This window comes from Myxocyprinus asiaticus, chromosome 43 (assembly GCF_019703515.2).
Source record: "Myxocyprinus asiaticus isolate MX2 ecotype Aquarium Trade chromosome 43, UBuf_Myxa_2, whole genome shotgun sequence".
NCBI lineage: Eukaryota > Metazoa > Chordata > Actinopteri > Cypriniformes > Catostomidae > Myxocyprinus > Myxocyprinus asiaticus.
In genome coordinates, this window is record NC_059386.1 from 25,166,381 (window position 1) to 25,183,771 (window position 17,391).

A 17,391-nucleotide genomic window follows, 5' to 3' on the forward strand; every position below is an offset into this window, starting at 1 on the left:
GTGCAGCTGTCAGCTGTGTCAGAAGTGTAAGAGCGCGCTGTAAGAAAGTGCTTTGTCACATAGTTACTGAACTTAAGATGTTACAGATGTATAAACCTTTCTAAACCTGTTAATTCAACATGCAAATGGCGTTATACCATGTCTCCGTAAGCCAGCGACGCAATAAAACTATATTGTTTCTGTTTATAATCAACAAAGCTGTTAACATTGCAAGCGCATGCGCCTTTCATATCTTGGCGCTCCCTCTTTATTCATAATGCAGCACATTTGCAAGAAAGGTAGAAATAGCAAAAATGCTTTGCGTAATGTACCAGCTGCATGGTGAAGAGAGATGCGTAAACACCTGTTACATCTCTCCATTTCTAGTTCCCTGCAATCTGACATAGTTCAAAATTAATATATCCATTGCGTTCTTCATTTGAATTTTTGCTGAACATTATTTGTTTTGTGACATCCGTTATGCAGATGTTGCTGAGTCAGTGTCGGAAGCTCGCGCTATAAACGACCACCTGCACTAAAAATACCAAATGCTATAATGTAGTTAATAATAATATTAACAAAAATAATATCTGGATGTGTTAAATGGCCTTGATTTTAAATAAAACATTATTAATGATACAATAATAATTTTACAGAACATTAACCACTGTTGGTGTATGAATCATATCTCTGACTAATGTTCATTGTTATATTAATTTGGCTTGAAGCAGTTGCTACGATTATTTTTTTATAAGCTCCTCATTCCAAATCTGAAGAAATGCTGTCATCTACTCTGTGTTTTTGGGAAATATTTGGAAATATGTGAGAGAAAAAAAAAAAAGTGTTTCAGTAACAATGCACATTATGCAATGTAGAAATCATGCAATTTTGTAATTATTGAAACACGCCATTTTAAAATTGAATTAATTGTTTAAATTAAAGTATTTGACATAAAAAATGATGACGGATTCATAAGGCTAGAAAAAAAAATTACCTTTAAAAAATTAAACTTTGTAATCTCTTTTGGCCCACGGCCCTCAATCAAGTTTGATATTTGGCCATTCATAGGGAAAAAGTTTGGGCACCTCTGAACTAGGGCGACCAGGATTCAGGGCTACGCAAACAAACGCAGTTTAATGCTGGTTTGGACAGACTCACTGAGTTCGGTTTGTAAAGATGAGGCTTTTTATGGAGGAACAGCACATCCGCAATAAACCGGCTAATTCTGGAGGGCTGAGCTGACCGCTCTGGACCTGACTCACACACCGCAGGTCTGCTACAAAAGCACTGGTAGACAGGGAGGATGGATTCTGGAAAAACCTGGGAATAGTTCCTGCTAAATATGCTCCTCTCTTGAGAGTTCTCTCTCACATTTATCAACTCCAACTTTTATTTACCTGTCTGATCTTAATTAGAGGGAGGGAGAGTAAATAAGTACATATGACCAGTCAGCATTTTTTACTCAACAGGCTGCCTTCAATGGTAAACTCAGATATGATTTGAGAGGTACATACACATAGGGAGGGGGTATCAGCAATGGGCTTGAGAAAACCTTCGATCAAGGTCTCTATGGCTTTTTTCAGGCAGCAAAAATTTAAAAAAATATGTAACTGCCACATATCTGTTAATTTGTTTGTAGCCCTTAAAAAAAAAAAAAAAAAAACCTAACCAAACCACATCCATATGTGGTTTGAAAATCTGCAGTTTGAAATAGTTTTTCAGCATTCAGGACGCAACGTGACAAAAGTGAACAATGCTGTCTGGAAAGTCAAAAGCAGAGAATAATACAATGATTTCAAATCTCATGTAAATGCGCATTTTGTACATTGTTGTTTTTTTAAATAAGCTGATTTTTGATAGCTATCAGCTTATTGCTGTGCATGTAAACAAGCTCTATAAAAGCCACTCTCAGTTGTTGTTTAAAAAAAGTCTATTTGCATCGCGCTGGGGCTTACATCATTACGACAGCAACCAATGCAGATCACTAGATATTGACAACTCCCAACATACAGATCAGATTTATTCACTTTTTCGTTAATTACAATGGATTTATATGCAAATCGGATGAAACAAACATGACTAAACAGGATCCAAGTCCATGATCCTACTCCCTAACTCTCATCCTCCTCTTTTCTGGTTGTTTGGATTGATCTTGAGGTGAACAACCCATGATGGCAATCACAGGTGACTCATTCAATGTTGTGTTGATCTTTCTTTCACAGAGCAAAATAAATCAAGCGAGATAAAAGCGCAGTCATGGGAAATTTGCATTCAAACAGTTGGGGGGAAAAGACAAAGTTAAGAGCCGCAGAAAGAGAAATAGGATACAAGGAAGGGAGACGAGAATGAGAAAAACATATGAAAAAGGAATTAAAACCGAAGTTCGTGGGGGTGAAAAAAAAAAAACGAAAGTAAATCAGTCATAGACGATAATGTAAGAAAAATACCGCCACATCTAATGAAGAGTCATTCTGGAACATTCATGGCTGCATACTCCAAGGTTATGTACACAATCCAATGGAGGTAAATGCTAAATGTGACGTATGGAAATTTTTTCTGAATATATACAATAAGTCCATTTAGTGATTAATCACATAGTGTGGTGATTTAGTTCATAAAGCACCACTGTGGCCTTGTTTATTCTCTTATTAAAGAAAAACGCTAACACAGGACGTTTGGTATGTTAATAGTAGCAGTTACCTTTTTGCAATATGTGTGATTCAGTGAATCAAACTGAGACAGAAAGGTACAGCATGTAGGGTTTGCATGCACCCTCTCTCACCTCAAGTTCATATGGTTTCCATACCAGAATAGTTAGATAACAGCCATGAGTCATGACACTAATGGTGAACAAGATTTCTTTAAGCCTTTTACCACCATTTACTTTCATTGCATTTTTTTCTTCCATTCAATGAAATTGGGTTAAAATTCTACCAAAAACTTCATTTTGTGTTCCACTAAAGAAAGAAAGTCATACCGGTGAACTATCCCTTTAATACCAGGTGTAAACAGGGCCAAAGAAATAACAAAACTGTGAGAGCTTTTTTTTACCATCAGTACCTCAAAAAGGCTTCCAACAAACTACTGCATTCTCAAAAATCTCCTTATCAAATGTACAATCATGTGTGCACCAAGAAATGGGTATTAGCATTGGAACAGAATATTAAGATCCAGTTGGAGCCAGTCGTACTGCAGTGATGTTATTGCCAGGTTTTTCTGGCTCTGCAGTGAATGGGGCACCGTGCTAGACCTACATCATTCCCACTCCTAAAATCCTCAATAATCTTCTAACCACACTGGATTTAATTCCCAACACTGCCCTTCCTGCAGCGCTCCTTGCCAAATAAGATAGGTTAGAGCTTGGCAACTGAGTGCTAATTGTAATATTTCTTTCACCGTTCAATTTATGCAGTGTCTCGGGAGGGGGTAATCCGTCCTTGGAGCTGTGCTAGGCTTTAGGGGCCTAATTCACTCACTAAGCTCCATTGAATTTTTGAGGTCTGATGATTTCAGAACTTCTGCCCCCTAGGGGAGGATTTACATTTACACAAGAGGGTCAAATGAGTAAAACTCACTTGAAGGGGCCATTTGAGACTACTTTGGGGGCCGAATTCGGCCCAGATCTCCCGCGGTAGTTTGAGACCCCTGATTTAGACAATGACACAAACAGACAAACAGACACCTAACAAGTTGAGTTCTTCTGTTCTTAAAGCTTGGAAGCTATTCTAAACACACTTTGACACAAACACTATTTTGTCCAAATCTCCAAACTGAGGATGATCCAGATGAAATATATTAAACAACAGCAGCAAAAGTGTGTTTGTTGTGGTTCCAAAGAGAACAGAATTTAAAACAAAAAGACTATTAAAAGACAAATTCACAAGATCCCAGATGTTGTTGTGACAGTGGAGTCTACGAACTTGACAGCGGCTGTTGTTGTTATCTAACATGAATGAAAAAGACAAGAAAATTGCTTTTTTTTTTTTTTTTTTCTATTTTCTTTACAGAACATTTAATTTGTCCTCCTTGTGTCATATTCTGAGCCAAAGGAAGTGTGCTAGCCAAGCCTGACTACCTCCTAAAAAATTAGGGCTGCTCCTCAGTTTGAAGACCTGTTTGGCAAACTTGCTATATAATGCGACAAACAAGAAAAAAAATAAAATGATAAAATAAATGGCAAGGCACCAATTGCACTACAACAACATCCAGGTAAGAAATGCATGGCTACGATGGTGCAAACCAGTGTTATCATCGTATTAAAAACTAAAAAGAAAACTAAACATTTAATTACCTGAAATACAAATAAAAAAATAAAACATCAATTGAAGAACTGAGACTAAAATGACTTCAAAATGACCACAAATTAATTTTAGTGAAGCATATAATAAAATTTGAAACTATTATAAACTAGGGCTGGGCGATATGGCAAAAAAAAATTTTTTAGCAAACTTATGGACGATTCACAATTCGATTTTTTTTAACTTTTATATGTACTCAACATGATTCAAATTGTACGTTTTTATTAGAATGCAAGGCAACCTGGTTAGAGATATCCAAGTTCTTTTCATTATAGGAAAAAAAGGTGTGCAAGAAAAATGTTCAAATGCACTACATGGGGAGTGTAAATGTAAAATAAATTCAAATCTAATAAACCCAGATGTTCAGAAATAATAGAATAAGAAAATTGCAAAATAAGCCAGTGTAGGTATTAATTTTATCTAAACCAAGTCTATCTAGAAAGTTGTCTAGAAATCTATATATATAAATTATGAAGTTTATCTAGAAAGTACTAATTTTATATCAAACAATTTGTGTATATTCTCATAAACCCCTGCAGATAGAGACGTGCCCTCAAGCAGTTCACCCTGAGCAGCGCAGCAGTATGAAATTTATCATTACAATTCAACTAGCAAAGTTTGTCAAAATGATCGCTTGCCAAATGTTGGCTATAGATGCAGTACACTTGAAACACATCACAGAACAAAGCAATAATTAGCGATCTATCTGAATCATCATGGCAAAAGTAGCGGCAGATATTTCATTCTCCCATATATAGCCTCTACATGATTTGAAATGAAGCACCCATAACTGTCACGTAACTAATGCGTCTTTTATATCAGTCTCCGTGTTGTTAACTGGTCACATTTATTTGCAGCACCACACACGTGCAGCTGATCAGATCAGGAGCAGCATTAAGATAAGCGCTATGAATTCTTTTTCTCTTCCTTATTAAGCCTTTGGTGGATTTACAACGTATCTAACTTTAGTGTTTGCAATATTTTTTGCTAAATCTCAATTTCTCAAAAAAAAAAAAAAAAAAAAAAAAAAGAAATATATTGTGTCAACATGCAAATTCGAATTCATCAGAAAAACCGCCCAGCCCTATTATAAACCCGCATCATTTAACATGATTTAACACTAGACGACCCTGATAATTTAAAGTGGTAAACATATTTCAATTATATTTAGTAAATGCATTAGGGATAGTTCACCCAAAATTGAAAATTCTCTCACCATTTACTCACCCTCATGCCATCACAGATGAATGCCATCATCTGCTGAATGCAATGAAGATTTTTTAGTAAATATTTCAGCTCTGTAGGTCAATAAAATGCAAATGAAAGGTGATCAGGCCTTTGAAGCGCCAAAAAGGATAAAGAGATAAAGACAAAGCATAAAAATAATCCATCAGACTACAGTGGTTTAACCAGTATCTTCTGAAGTGATCCAGTTGGTTTTGGGTGAGAACAGACCAAATATAACTTCTTTTTCACTGTACATTTTGCCATTGCAGTGTCTAGGCAAAATCATGATTTTTGGGAAATCATGACCACCAAGGAGACTGCTGTCTAGATGCACAGTAAAAAAAAAAAGGATTTATATTTTGGTCTGTTCTCATCCAAAACCAACTGGATCACTTCCGAAGACAATGATTAAACCACTTTAACTCTGTTAGCCCTAAATATAAAAAAAAATAAAATAAAATAAATTTAAAAAATGAAACTTGAAAAAACAAAAAAAATCATCAAATTAGTCAGAGTGCTTTCACACTAGCACTTTTGGTGTGCACCCGGGTTCGAATGATGTCAAAGTTTGGTTCATTTGGATGATGTGAATATGCTGTTTTCCTAACTCGGGTGCACACTTGCGAACTGCACCCGAGTCTGCTTGAAAAGGTGGTCTGGAGTACGGTTCATGTGAACTCCAGTAAAGTTTGATGTTGATATGAACACAATCATAACAAATCGTGACAGTGAACTGCTTGATATGATGTATAATTTGCATCTTTGCAGGCTTGTGATCACAATTATTATGGTATAATGCATTTCTCATATCTGCTTGTCTCCAAATAAATCATCATCAGAGAGTAGCTCACATTCTTCACACCTCTTGCAATGCAAAAAAGAAATATAATCTAAATTAAAAATGTCAAACTTTAATAACCCTGGTGCAAAATATACTGGGGGAAAAAAAAGTGTTTTGAGTGTTTTTATCAATGTGTTGCCAACTCACTACAGACACAAAGACATACAGTAAGTTCCCAGTCGAAACCCCACTGGCCACCTAACATTCTTCTGGACATCTCCTCCCTTCCTCCCATGACACAAGGACTAAATAAAAACAACATCCAGTCACCGCGCTGCTTCAAAGCATCTAAAACGCCCCCTCCTTTCTCTCCCTCCTGCCTGCTTGGATCATTTTCAAACACAGTAAAGCACACAATTTAATAAAAGATAGACGTTTAATCTCCTCCATTCCAGAACAAGAGCAGCGCTGTGAAACTCGATCTATGCTTAGTCTTAGCAGCCGGACACACAGAGCCACTACAGCTAACGAATGGAATGCATTAAGGACAGAAGGAAAGGTCAGAGAAAAACAACCGAAGTTTGCAGAGGCCGGGAAAAAACTAAATAACAAACAGCCTGTTGCTTGCTAGTTACTGCCAAATAATATTATGTAGGAAAAGCCCAGCACAATTTTGTAACATTTAGGGGTCAATGAAGCAGCCAAGTACTTGAAACGGAATAAGGATTAGGGAGGGGCGTGTCTCGGTTGTGCGGGGACGCCGAGGAACGTGGAATAGACACAGTGGCCAGAGCAAAGAAGTAGAAATGTGACATGTGTTGTGACTCAGCATGTCATGGATTCTCTGGACTGGTTCCTCTGCCAAACTGGAACACATGTGATAGTGGAAACGAGCGATCGGACACAAAGGCATGCAAAAGAGACGAGATTTCACAGACATTTCCACAGATGCTGCACAGAGGCAATAGAAAAAGGCTGGAAAGATGCAATGGGTTACAGATCGTTGGTTTTGATATGTAGGCAACACCAAAAAGGAAAGATCCAGTAAATTTACAGCTCATCTGGTTTTCTACGTAGCCATGTTAGCTGATGCAGCCTTGAAATGAAGTCATAATTGTTGTAATTACAAAATTCATGCACATGAATGACCAAGCAAAGTCATATTTACTTGAAAACTAGGAATCTGATACCTGAGTTGCCGAGTTTTGTGACGTTGGAAGGGGCGTGTCCACGTTAAAAATGCCAAAAAGCAAGAACACCATAAATGGCAGAAAAAAATCTTTATTCAGCATGTTTAATTTTCTTTTCCCATTGGAAAATAGTTTCTTCTTGTTTTAAGCATAAACCCCACCAAATTTTGTTAGAAAAAAGCCAAAATATCTCATGTCTTAATATCTGATGTCATTCTGTTTCTTGAGCTTTTTTTTTTTTTTGCAGTGCAGAACTTCATAGTCAATTATTGTAAATCTAAATTATCACCCTTCACATTTTGCTTTATGCAAATAATTTGTTAGATACCATGCATTAATAAATTATGTAGGTTGAGTAAGGCCACGTCCACACTAATATGTTTTTTGTTTGAAAATGCATTCATTTTGTTAAGTGTTTGTCTTTCATCCACACTGGAATGGCATTTTCACCGAAAACAGAGACTTTCGAAAACTCTCTGGTACCGCATACTTTTGAAAACGATGACGTTAGGAATCTGAAAAGTGATGTAAGGGGTATTCAGCTATGCTTATCCACTGGTACAACAGAAACAATAAAAAGACTTTGCCATTAATTTTGTTTCCATTTTTGATGACGACAAGTTTTAATGATGTCAGCCTAACTTGAACGTAGGAGCTTCCCAGGTGCAACTGAAGGCATAGTAATACTACAGACCAAATCGGTACAGTCCAACCAACTAAACTGCATCAAAATACAGAGTTCTCCAAGCTCATATGAAATGTCTTTACTCTGGGTGAGTGACTTCACAAATGATGAGCTTAAAATTTGCCTGCTGTTGGGCTTGTGACCTGAACTCACAGTCAACTTAATGAAAGTAAGTCTATTAGCTTGCCCTAAACTCTGACAAGGTTAATGAAGATTTCTGGCAAAGGTGCAAAGCATTACATTTGGTCTCATTAAGGGGATGTGGAATGGAAATAGTAAGCGACAGACATTATGAAGAACAAGCTACGAAGGACATCACACAGTAAGATTACAAATATAGGCGTATATCAAATGTGACAGATATATATGTTTTCCCCTAATTGGCTAAGCTTACATTTTACTCTGTACCCACTGCTGCTATGTTTTCCTTCTTTCAATTTGCATGCTGCTCTTGTGGGCCAGAGATAGCCCTATTCGGTTAAACTCCTTGTTCCCTTTTGCTGTCTATTATGTAGTTTTTATCTCCACTTTACATTGGGGCAACAGCTGGAGAACAGCAGGCCTGGATACCTCTCCCACAGTCATGGAGGTGTGTTAATCTTGTATTTACCAGGCAAACTGAACTAGGTTAGATTACATTTGAGATGTAGAATTCTGCCTAAGGGGCTGTTCACACTGAATGCAACGTAGTGTTCCACAGGTGTCTCAAGACGCACACATTAAAGTTCTTTTTAACTTGACACTGCATCTAAAAAACATGGAGCCCCTTCTCGAGACACTGAAAAAACAGTGAGACGTGGTGTAAAGGTCAAAGACTTCCATCTAGTGCATGTTTTCTTACAAAAACAATTGAAAAAAAAAGCAGACGAACACAAAACCTTTGGTGTGAATGGCCCCTATTGATTCGAATTCTAGGATTTGAGCAATGGCCAGAAGAATATCTCAGCTCTGTAGGTCCATAAAAGTGAATGTTGACCAAAATTTTGAAGCTCCAAAGCACATTAAGGCAGCATAAAAGTAATCCATTAATTCCAGTGGTTAAATCCATGTCTACAGAAGTGATCTAATCGATTTTGTGTGAGAAAAGTAAAAAATGTAACTCCTTTTTTACTGTACATCTTGCCATTGAAGTCTCTAATCATGAACATGATTTAAATCGATTACACTTCCTAGTGTTTGACGCATGCTCAGGGCACTATGTGGTGCAAATAAGTGTATTTGAGGCTGAAATCATGATTGCCAAGAAGACTGCTGTTGTCAAGATTTATAGTAGAAAAAAGGAGTTATATTTTGGTCTGTTCTCGATTAGATCGCTTCAGAAGATATGGATTAAACCACTGGAGTCATATGGATTACTTTTGTCCTGCTTTATGTGCTTTTTGGAGTTTCAAAGTTTTGATCATTATTCACTTGCATTGTATGGACCTACAGAACTGAGATATTGTTTGTGTTTTGCAGAGGAAAGAAAGTCATACACATCTGGGATGGAATGAGGGTGAGTAAATGATGAGAACATTTTCATTTTGGGGGGAAATATTCCTTTAAAGTCAGCATGAAACAGTGTTCACACATTATTTTACTTCTGTAATCTGACAAATTTCCGAATGAAACAGGACAAATAATGAAAAAATATTGTAGGGTGGGACTTGATTTTATCCTTCGGGAACTAATTGAATTGAGAAAAGTGAGCATTACATACTAGAATGGTGCCAGATGGTTGGAGGTTTAAAAAGTAAGCCTGCTTGGTGATGCCAGTCAAAACATAAGTAATATTGGAGGTGGTGCAAGTTAATACATTTTGATGAACAATTACACAGACAAATATGTTATTTCCATGGAAACATGAAAGTGGAGACAGTGGGACATGCATGTATCTTACCTGAGCGATGTTTTTGTTGAGCAAGTAGACCCCGTATTCGAACTGGAAACGCTCTCCTCTGGGGTGTAGGGGGAACCTGCAAACAAGAGCAGCACAAAGACATCATGAGAAAAGGCCTCAGCACTCACCACTGAACAGTAACACATGGTTCCCATATTAAACACAAAGCAAAGAACATTTTTTATGAGGTCGTAATCAGTTCATAACATTGCGCAGGACAACTTCACACACAACAATGAACATGGCAGGTCATCAGTCAAACTGGACAAAACAAACAGCGAAAAAAAAAAGACCAAAGCTTGAGTCATAACGTTGTATTTGCAAATGGACATTGAGAGTCAAGACTCTTTCACAGAGCGATGATGATGCTTCAAACTCCAAGATCTCAAAGGAACAGTCCCTTTCTGATGTAAGACATTTCTGCAGATGTTAAGAAACCGCCTGGAGCTCTGCAGGTCTGGTTCTGATCCGCTTCTCAAATGCATGTCTGAAACACAATCTATTATCCATTAAAAATGGATCATTCCTGCCTGTTTCTTTCGGTCAGTTCTTCTTAAACCACGAGTATAATCATGATTGAGAAAAGGCCAAACAGCACACAATATCAATGTCAAGATCAGAGCAACGGATAATCAACTAACCCATCAAGATTCACAACAGATGGACACACTGGACTATTAATGCAATTTTGAACAGTGCACATTGAAGCATTTACTCAGAATGGAAGACTTCAGAACACATTTGATAAAAAAAATAAAATAAAATAATGCAATATGAGAGGGTACATGCTCCTCACATAACTGGGTGTCTGAGGTAGACAGCACTCATCTTTAGCTAATCAATTCACTTTGACAACATAATCAATCATCAATATAAATATTGATATCCAATATCCAATACGCTGTCATTTATTACAGCTTGAGGGAACCCATGAGCGGAAAATTCCAAAAAACGTTAGACTGTTGTAATAGTAGATCATTTCAGTTTGGTAGCAGATTAGAAGTAAGTCTCACCATCTAATGCATATTGCACACAAAAAGGACAAAAGCTGAAAGAAAACGCTCATTCAAATCTGACTGGCTGACTGATTCATACGAGTCAGGAAGCCTGAACTTCTGGGAGACAGAGTCCACAGGTTTGTGGTTGAATCTCACGAAACCAATCAAGAATATGCCTGGGTAATATTTCTTAAATAAATAAAAACATTTTTTTTAAAGTTACAGTTATATTGTGAAAAAAGTAATGATATATGCTCACTAAGCAATTTATAAGGGACACTGTGGTCATAATAAAGTGCCAGGCACGGTCCTCTGCTGTTGTAGCCCATCCGCCTCAAGATTCGCAGTGCTGTGCATTCTGAAATGCTATTCAGCTCACTACAATTGTACAGAGTGGTTATCGGAGTTAACGAAGTCAGCTCAAATCAGTCTGGCCAGTTGATCTCTCTCATCAACAAGGCATTTCCGTCTGCAGAACTGCCGCTCATTGGATGCTTTTTGTTTTTGGCACCACTCTGAGTAAACTCTTGAGCAGGGCTACTCAACTTCGGAAAGGTCAGGAGCTGCAAATCTGGATCCCTGTATCCTTGAGGGCCGCACTCTAATTTTTATGATTATATATATATATATATATATATATATATATATATATATATATATATATATATACAGTGCATTCAGAAAGTATTCTTTTTTTTTTTTTCATTTTGTTATGTTGCAGCCTTGTGCTAAAATGCTTTAAATGTTTTTTTTCACATCCACCTACACTCTATACCCCATAATGGCAAAGCAAAAACCAGATTTTTGATAACTTTGCAAATTTATTAAAAAGAAAAAACTGAAATATCACACTGACATAAGTATTTAGACCCTTTGCTATGACACATGAAATTTAGCTCAAGTGCATCCCGTTTCTATGGATCATTTTTTAAATGTTTCTACACTTTGACTGGAGTCCACCTATGGCAAATTCAATTGATTGGACATGATTTGGAAAGGTACACACCTGTCTATATAAGGTCACTGTAACAGTCTTAGGACGGGCAAGGAGGCGGCGGAAACCGGCTGAACAGTAAACATAAACTTTAATGGTAAACTTAAAACCAATATAAACAAACGTGCAGCGCGGCCACATGCGTCTCTCTCTCTCGAATCGGCATCTCCGGCCGCCCCTTTATCTCACTCTCCCGCTGATCAGCTGATTCAGTGCCGGCCATTCTCCATTACGGCCTGGCCACGCCCCCCTCCTCGTCACACTCCTCCCCCGTCGATTTAGGCTGGGGCGCCACTGATCTGACTAAATCCCCCCCCATCTCTGGAGGGGAGACGCTGCCCTTCTGGCCATTCTGTCAGCCGGTGGCCCACCCTGCCTCCTGTGAACCTGGGGGGAGAGACGAGGGGAGGCATAGGGAGAGAGAAAGGGCGAGCGGAGACACACAGAGAGAGAGAGCAGAGAGAGGAGAACTTGCTCGCCGGCTCCCGGACGCGCTGTCGCCCGGTCCAAATCGCAAGCTTGTGCTTCCCCTGGCGGACAGCAGTGAGTCCTCCATCCCCTGGCAGATGGAACTGCTCCTTCCCTTCTCGGCAGACGGCCACGGTTCCTCCATCTGTCGGTGGCCGGAAGCGACCCCTCCGTCCCCAGGCGAGGATTCCGTGACAGCGCATCCCTCCTCCCTCCCGGGTTTCGGCATCACCGTAACAGTATAAGGACAGGCAAGGAGGAGGCAGGAACCGGCTGAACAGTAAACATAAACTTTAATTTCCGCAAACCGATTCTTTCGGACAGTTCGTTTCCATGAACCGGTTCAAAAACCGATTCAGCTGTTCTTTTACGTCATCATGTAATGATGTCTCTAGCACGTAATTCTAACATCCCGGAGTCGCTTAAACATTTAAATAAAGCCATATGTATGTATGTATGTATATGTATATTGCTGATTATTAACTTTTGTTCAATCAAGTTATAATAATAAAGGTGTTTACTGTCATCAGTGTTTCATTCTGTGATCCTGCATGTCGAATGTGACTGACAAATATTAATTACATCTTGGATACGTTTCCTACATTAAAGTTTTGCACCTAAAGCACCCAATACAGGCACAGATTCACAAACGCAGATATGTTCTACATGTCTAAAGTATATAAAGAGAATAAACTAGTCTTAATCAACTCACCAGAGTCCATGACTCCGCTTATAACAATTTAAAATATAATCTGCATGCACAATAATGAACAATTCATTTACATCTCTCGACTGAAAAGTTTATGCATGTTTTAATTGAAAAGTTATTTAATAAAACTAGTCATAAGCATATTTCCAGTACGTTTTGTTTGTCATTAAAGAAACTTACAGTTCGCCCCAGGCTCGTTCATGTCCTCAGTAGACGCATGCTCATAGCAGCTTCTCATTAATCCTTGGCAAACTTTGAAAGTTCGTGGACCGGCTCTTTCAGTTCTTTTTAATCGGACATGACCGAAGAGCTGGCTTTCCATTCTACCTGTAGGTTTGATTCCTTCATTTCAAACAGGTTCTTTGGTTCAATAAACGGTCTAGTAACTCGTTAGAGCCGCCTGCCTGTATGAGTCCAACTCGTTCATTTCGAAGTCGGTCTCTAATAGTCATCTGAATTTAGTGTCATTTTAGTAAGTTGTTGCTGATACATATGTTAATGATATTCAGATTTCTTGAAAATGTCCATCATAGTTAGCTACACAATTCATTAAGTCTAATTAAAAAATACAAATACAACTAGAAAATGAATATGTCATTAATCATTTGTATTAGTAACATAATCGAGTAAAAATGTCAACTTAATTCTCGAGACCTTCGTTTGCAAATATTTTTAAAATGATTAAAATATAACAGAAAGAAACATCTGTTGGTTTTATAAATGTTTTATTCGGATACTATTAACATCTCAACGCATTGCAAGTCCTCGTTAATCCTCGAAAAATATATTATGCTGATAAATATATTTCTGATGATGATTTCATAACACGGGCCACAAAATATACTGAGTAGCGCTGCTCTAGAGACTGTTGTGCATGGAAATTCAAGGAGATCAGCAGTTACAGAAATAATCAAACCAGCCCGTCTGGCACCAACAATCATGCCACGGTCGAAATTACTGAGATCAAATTTTTTCCCCATTCTGATGGTTGATGTGAACATTAACTGAAGCTCCTGACCCATATCTGCATGAGTTTATGCAGTGCACTGCTGCCACATAAATTAGATAATCACATGAATAAACAGGTGTACAGGTGTTCCTAACAAGTGCTCAGTAAGTGTATAATTTACTTTGTAAATTACTTTTACTTTTTGTTTTATCTTCATATACTGCCACTTAAGGCTGGGGTTTTCCAATTTTACGATTAATCGCAATCTTCATTTGGACGAACCCAATATCAATATACTGAAAGACAAGCCATTTTAGTAGTTTATTACATTACATTTATTACATATAATATCTGAATGTTTACATTAATACATGATACTGCTGTTGAAAACCTAAAGCAATGTTTTCTTAATTTGTATCTTTGTTCTGTTGTTTATATTTATTCTATTGCTTGTAATGTGTTTCTTTGTTCTTTATTACTGACTGTTTACTTGTCTTGAATAACTACTTGAGAACTTGAAACAATGTTTACTCAAATAAGTTAGTATTTTGTTGTAGTATCGAAATCAAACTGCCTACATAAGCAAAATGGACATTATTACTGAAATATACCTAAATTAGTCGAATTAAATCTACAGCTTGTGAATCGGAATCGAATTGGGAAATCTGTATCAATACCCATCTCTACTGTCACTATTATATGAATGAGTCCGGTTTTCAAGATGGTCTATTATTGAGTATTGATAATTTCAGAAAAACAAAATGAATTGTGGTTGGTCACTTTACTTTTCATTCAAACAGTACACTGGAAAAATAATTATTTTTCATGCTTTTCAGTAAAAACACTAAACATTCATAAAACAAGAACAATTTACTTGACAAGCAAAACTTCATAAGATCTCCCATTGGAAAATAGCTTTTTCTTGTTTTAAGCATAAGTCTCACAAAATGTTGTTAGGTTTCTCTGAAAACAAGACAACATCTTATTTCATTTTGCTTCTCAAGTTAATGTATCTTGTTTAAGGAATGTTTAGTTTTTACTGTAAAAACAAGACAAAAACACTGATTTAGAAAAAATTTTTTTTGCCTATGTGGGCAGATTTTGGCCATCACTTTATAACTTTACAACACTAAATAGCAGTATACAGATTTCAAAAAGCGGGCCCCACAAGCAGGCCAACTGAGCATAAAGTCCTCTTAATTTTATTGGAGAACATGGACCAAAAACCCAGCAGGAAAGTCCCTCTTAAATAGAGAGGATGGGAAAGAGGCTCACAAAATAGAGAGAAAGAAAACACAAATATTCTGCACCCTCCTCGAAGCTGCTCCCACTAACACCTGACATGACTACATCCCCCCGTAATATCAGAGTACAAAACCACTGCCCTGTTATTAAAAGCTTATAAGGGGGAGAGAGAGCAAGAGAGAATGAGAGAGAGAGAGAGAGAGAGAGAGGTGGGCAGAAAAGCCTCAAGCTTAACCACCTGTGATCCACAGAAACATTGCCACTTTAACCACAAAGCTCTCATCACAGCGCTGACAAGCTTGTTAAAACACTGTGTATGTTTTCAAGACTACATACCTTTGTAATGCATTTATATGCCACTCTCATGATTGTGAATGCGTGTGACGTGTATTCACCTTATATTTTCAGAAAAACGCTCAGGAGGTGAGGTTACACACTGCAACCAGTCCAGGAGGTCACGCACTTTAGCCTACAGGCGATAGACACCTCAAACATAAAGGTGTGAGTGATCTTCCAGAGCCTTTTTTTTTGGTCAGTAGCACCTGGAACTTATGCTTTTAATCGCGGAAGAGTGGAGACAGACCCTGCAATTCCCTCTACTTCCTGTCTTAACATTTCTGTCTCTCTCTCAAACACACACACATTCACATACTTCCTGTTTGACCCGCAAGACCTACGGGGACATAATCTTGAAGAAGGTGCATACTTCAAACCCTCACTGCCCTGAATACACAGACACACACACAATATTTTACCATGCCATTCATGTCATTTTGAGTGTAAAGGAGCAGTTCAATGTATATTTGTTCATCTTTTTCCTTACCTAGAGAAAAAAATATCCTCACAAGCCACATTTAACCAGATTCCAACAACAACTCACTCGCACATGCAAACACATGCATGCACAAACGTCACCTAACCGTGATTAATGAGCACTCTTGGGTGTGTGTGTGTGTGATCATACTCCTGCGACTCAGGTTCACAGAGCACCAGGAATTCCTCAAGGGAATGTCCAGTCATATATATTATAACAGAGCAACAGGGGACAGGAAGTGAGCATGTGTGTGTAAGCACTCGTACACGTGTATGTACATACATGTGAAAAAGTGTGTGCGGACAGGCAGTGAGAAAGACAGAGGAATGGTGAGGAAATGAGAATGGTTTTTATCCCTATTGTAAATGTCAGGGAATACAGTAGACCTGGAGAAGTGCTCACACTTGCTCTCAAATGGCAGGATAACATGCACTTTCACCCCACACCTCACAAAATCTCACACAAAAAAAGCCCCACCAAGAACGGACGTTTGTGTTTTTTGGGGGAGAGCTGGGTGGGGGAAGAGTGACGCACTGGGCGAAAACTAGTTTTGAGCAGCCTTTTGACTTTCACCATAATGTCTGATACACATGCAAGCCAAGAGATGCCACTCAGACAGGAGTTCTTTTCTGAAATAAATGATACCACAATAATAGGGCAGTGTGGAAAAAATTCATTCAAATAATTGTTACCAGCTATACAGAAAACACGTGGAAATTTGTGTAAACCTTGGAATCAGAATTTCTGTTTGTATACATACAAGCATACATTATAGTTTATATAGATTCTAACCAAGAAAACAAGTAAATAGAGTTCTAATTGTGGAAATCTAGTTTACTAGCCCTTTAAGATAGTAAACAGGTGATCATCATCTCGAATGGCCTTTTTACTGCTGCGGTTGCCACTGCAATTATGCATTTCCAGCTCTAAATCTCTAAGTGGGGCCATAGAATTTCAATAGGCGGAGCTGAACGCCTCAAAGAGTAGCAGTTTAATTCAGAGGTAGTTGTATGTAAACACGCCACAACTGCAATAACTTGCTGGACAGACATTGTGAAATGGTGGCACGTTAAACACTTTCCTGTAACATGTTTTTAACCTACAGTACAATGCAAACATTTTAGGCACTTGTGGAGAATACTGCATAGTGAGGATGTCTTCAAAAATAATGCCAT

The 17,391-nt window shown here is 37.9% G+C and overlaps 1 protein-coding gene across 3 annotated transcripts in view; it reads right to left on the reverse strand.

Moving 5' to 3' along the window:
• LOC127433995 (UV radiation resistance-associated gene protein-like) overlaps positions 1-17,391 on the reverse strand; it is a 177,735-nt gene that overhangs the window by 65,470 nt on the left and 94,874 nt on the right. For all 3 annotated transcript variants that reach the window (XM_051686404.1, XM_051686405.1, XM_051686406.1), the window contains one exon: positions 10,040-10,115. In XM_051686404.1, coding sequence (XP_051542364.1) covers positions 10,040-10,115 — 76 coding nt within the window. The remainder of the gene's footprint in view (positions 1-10,039; positions 10,116-17,391) is intronic.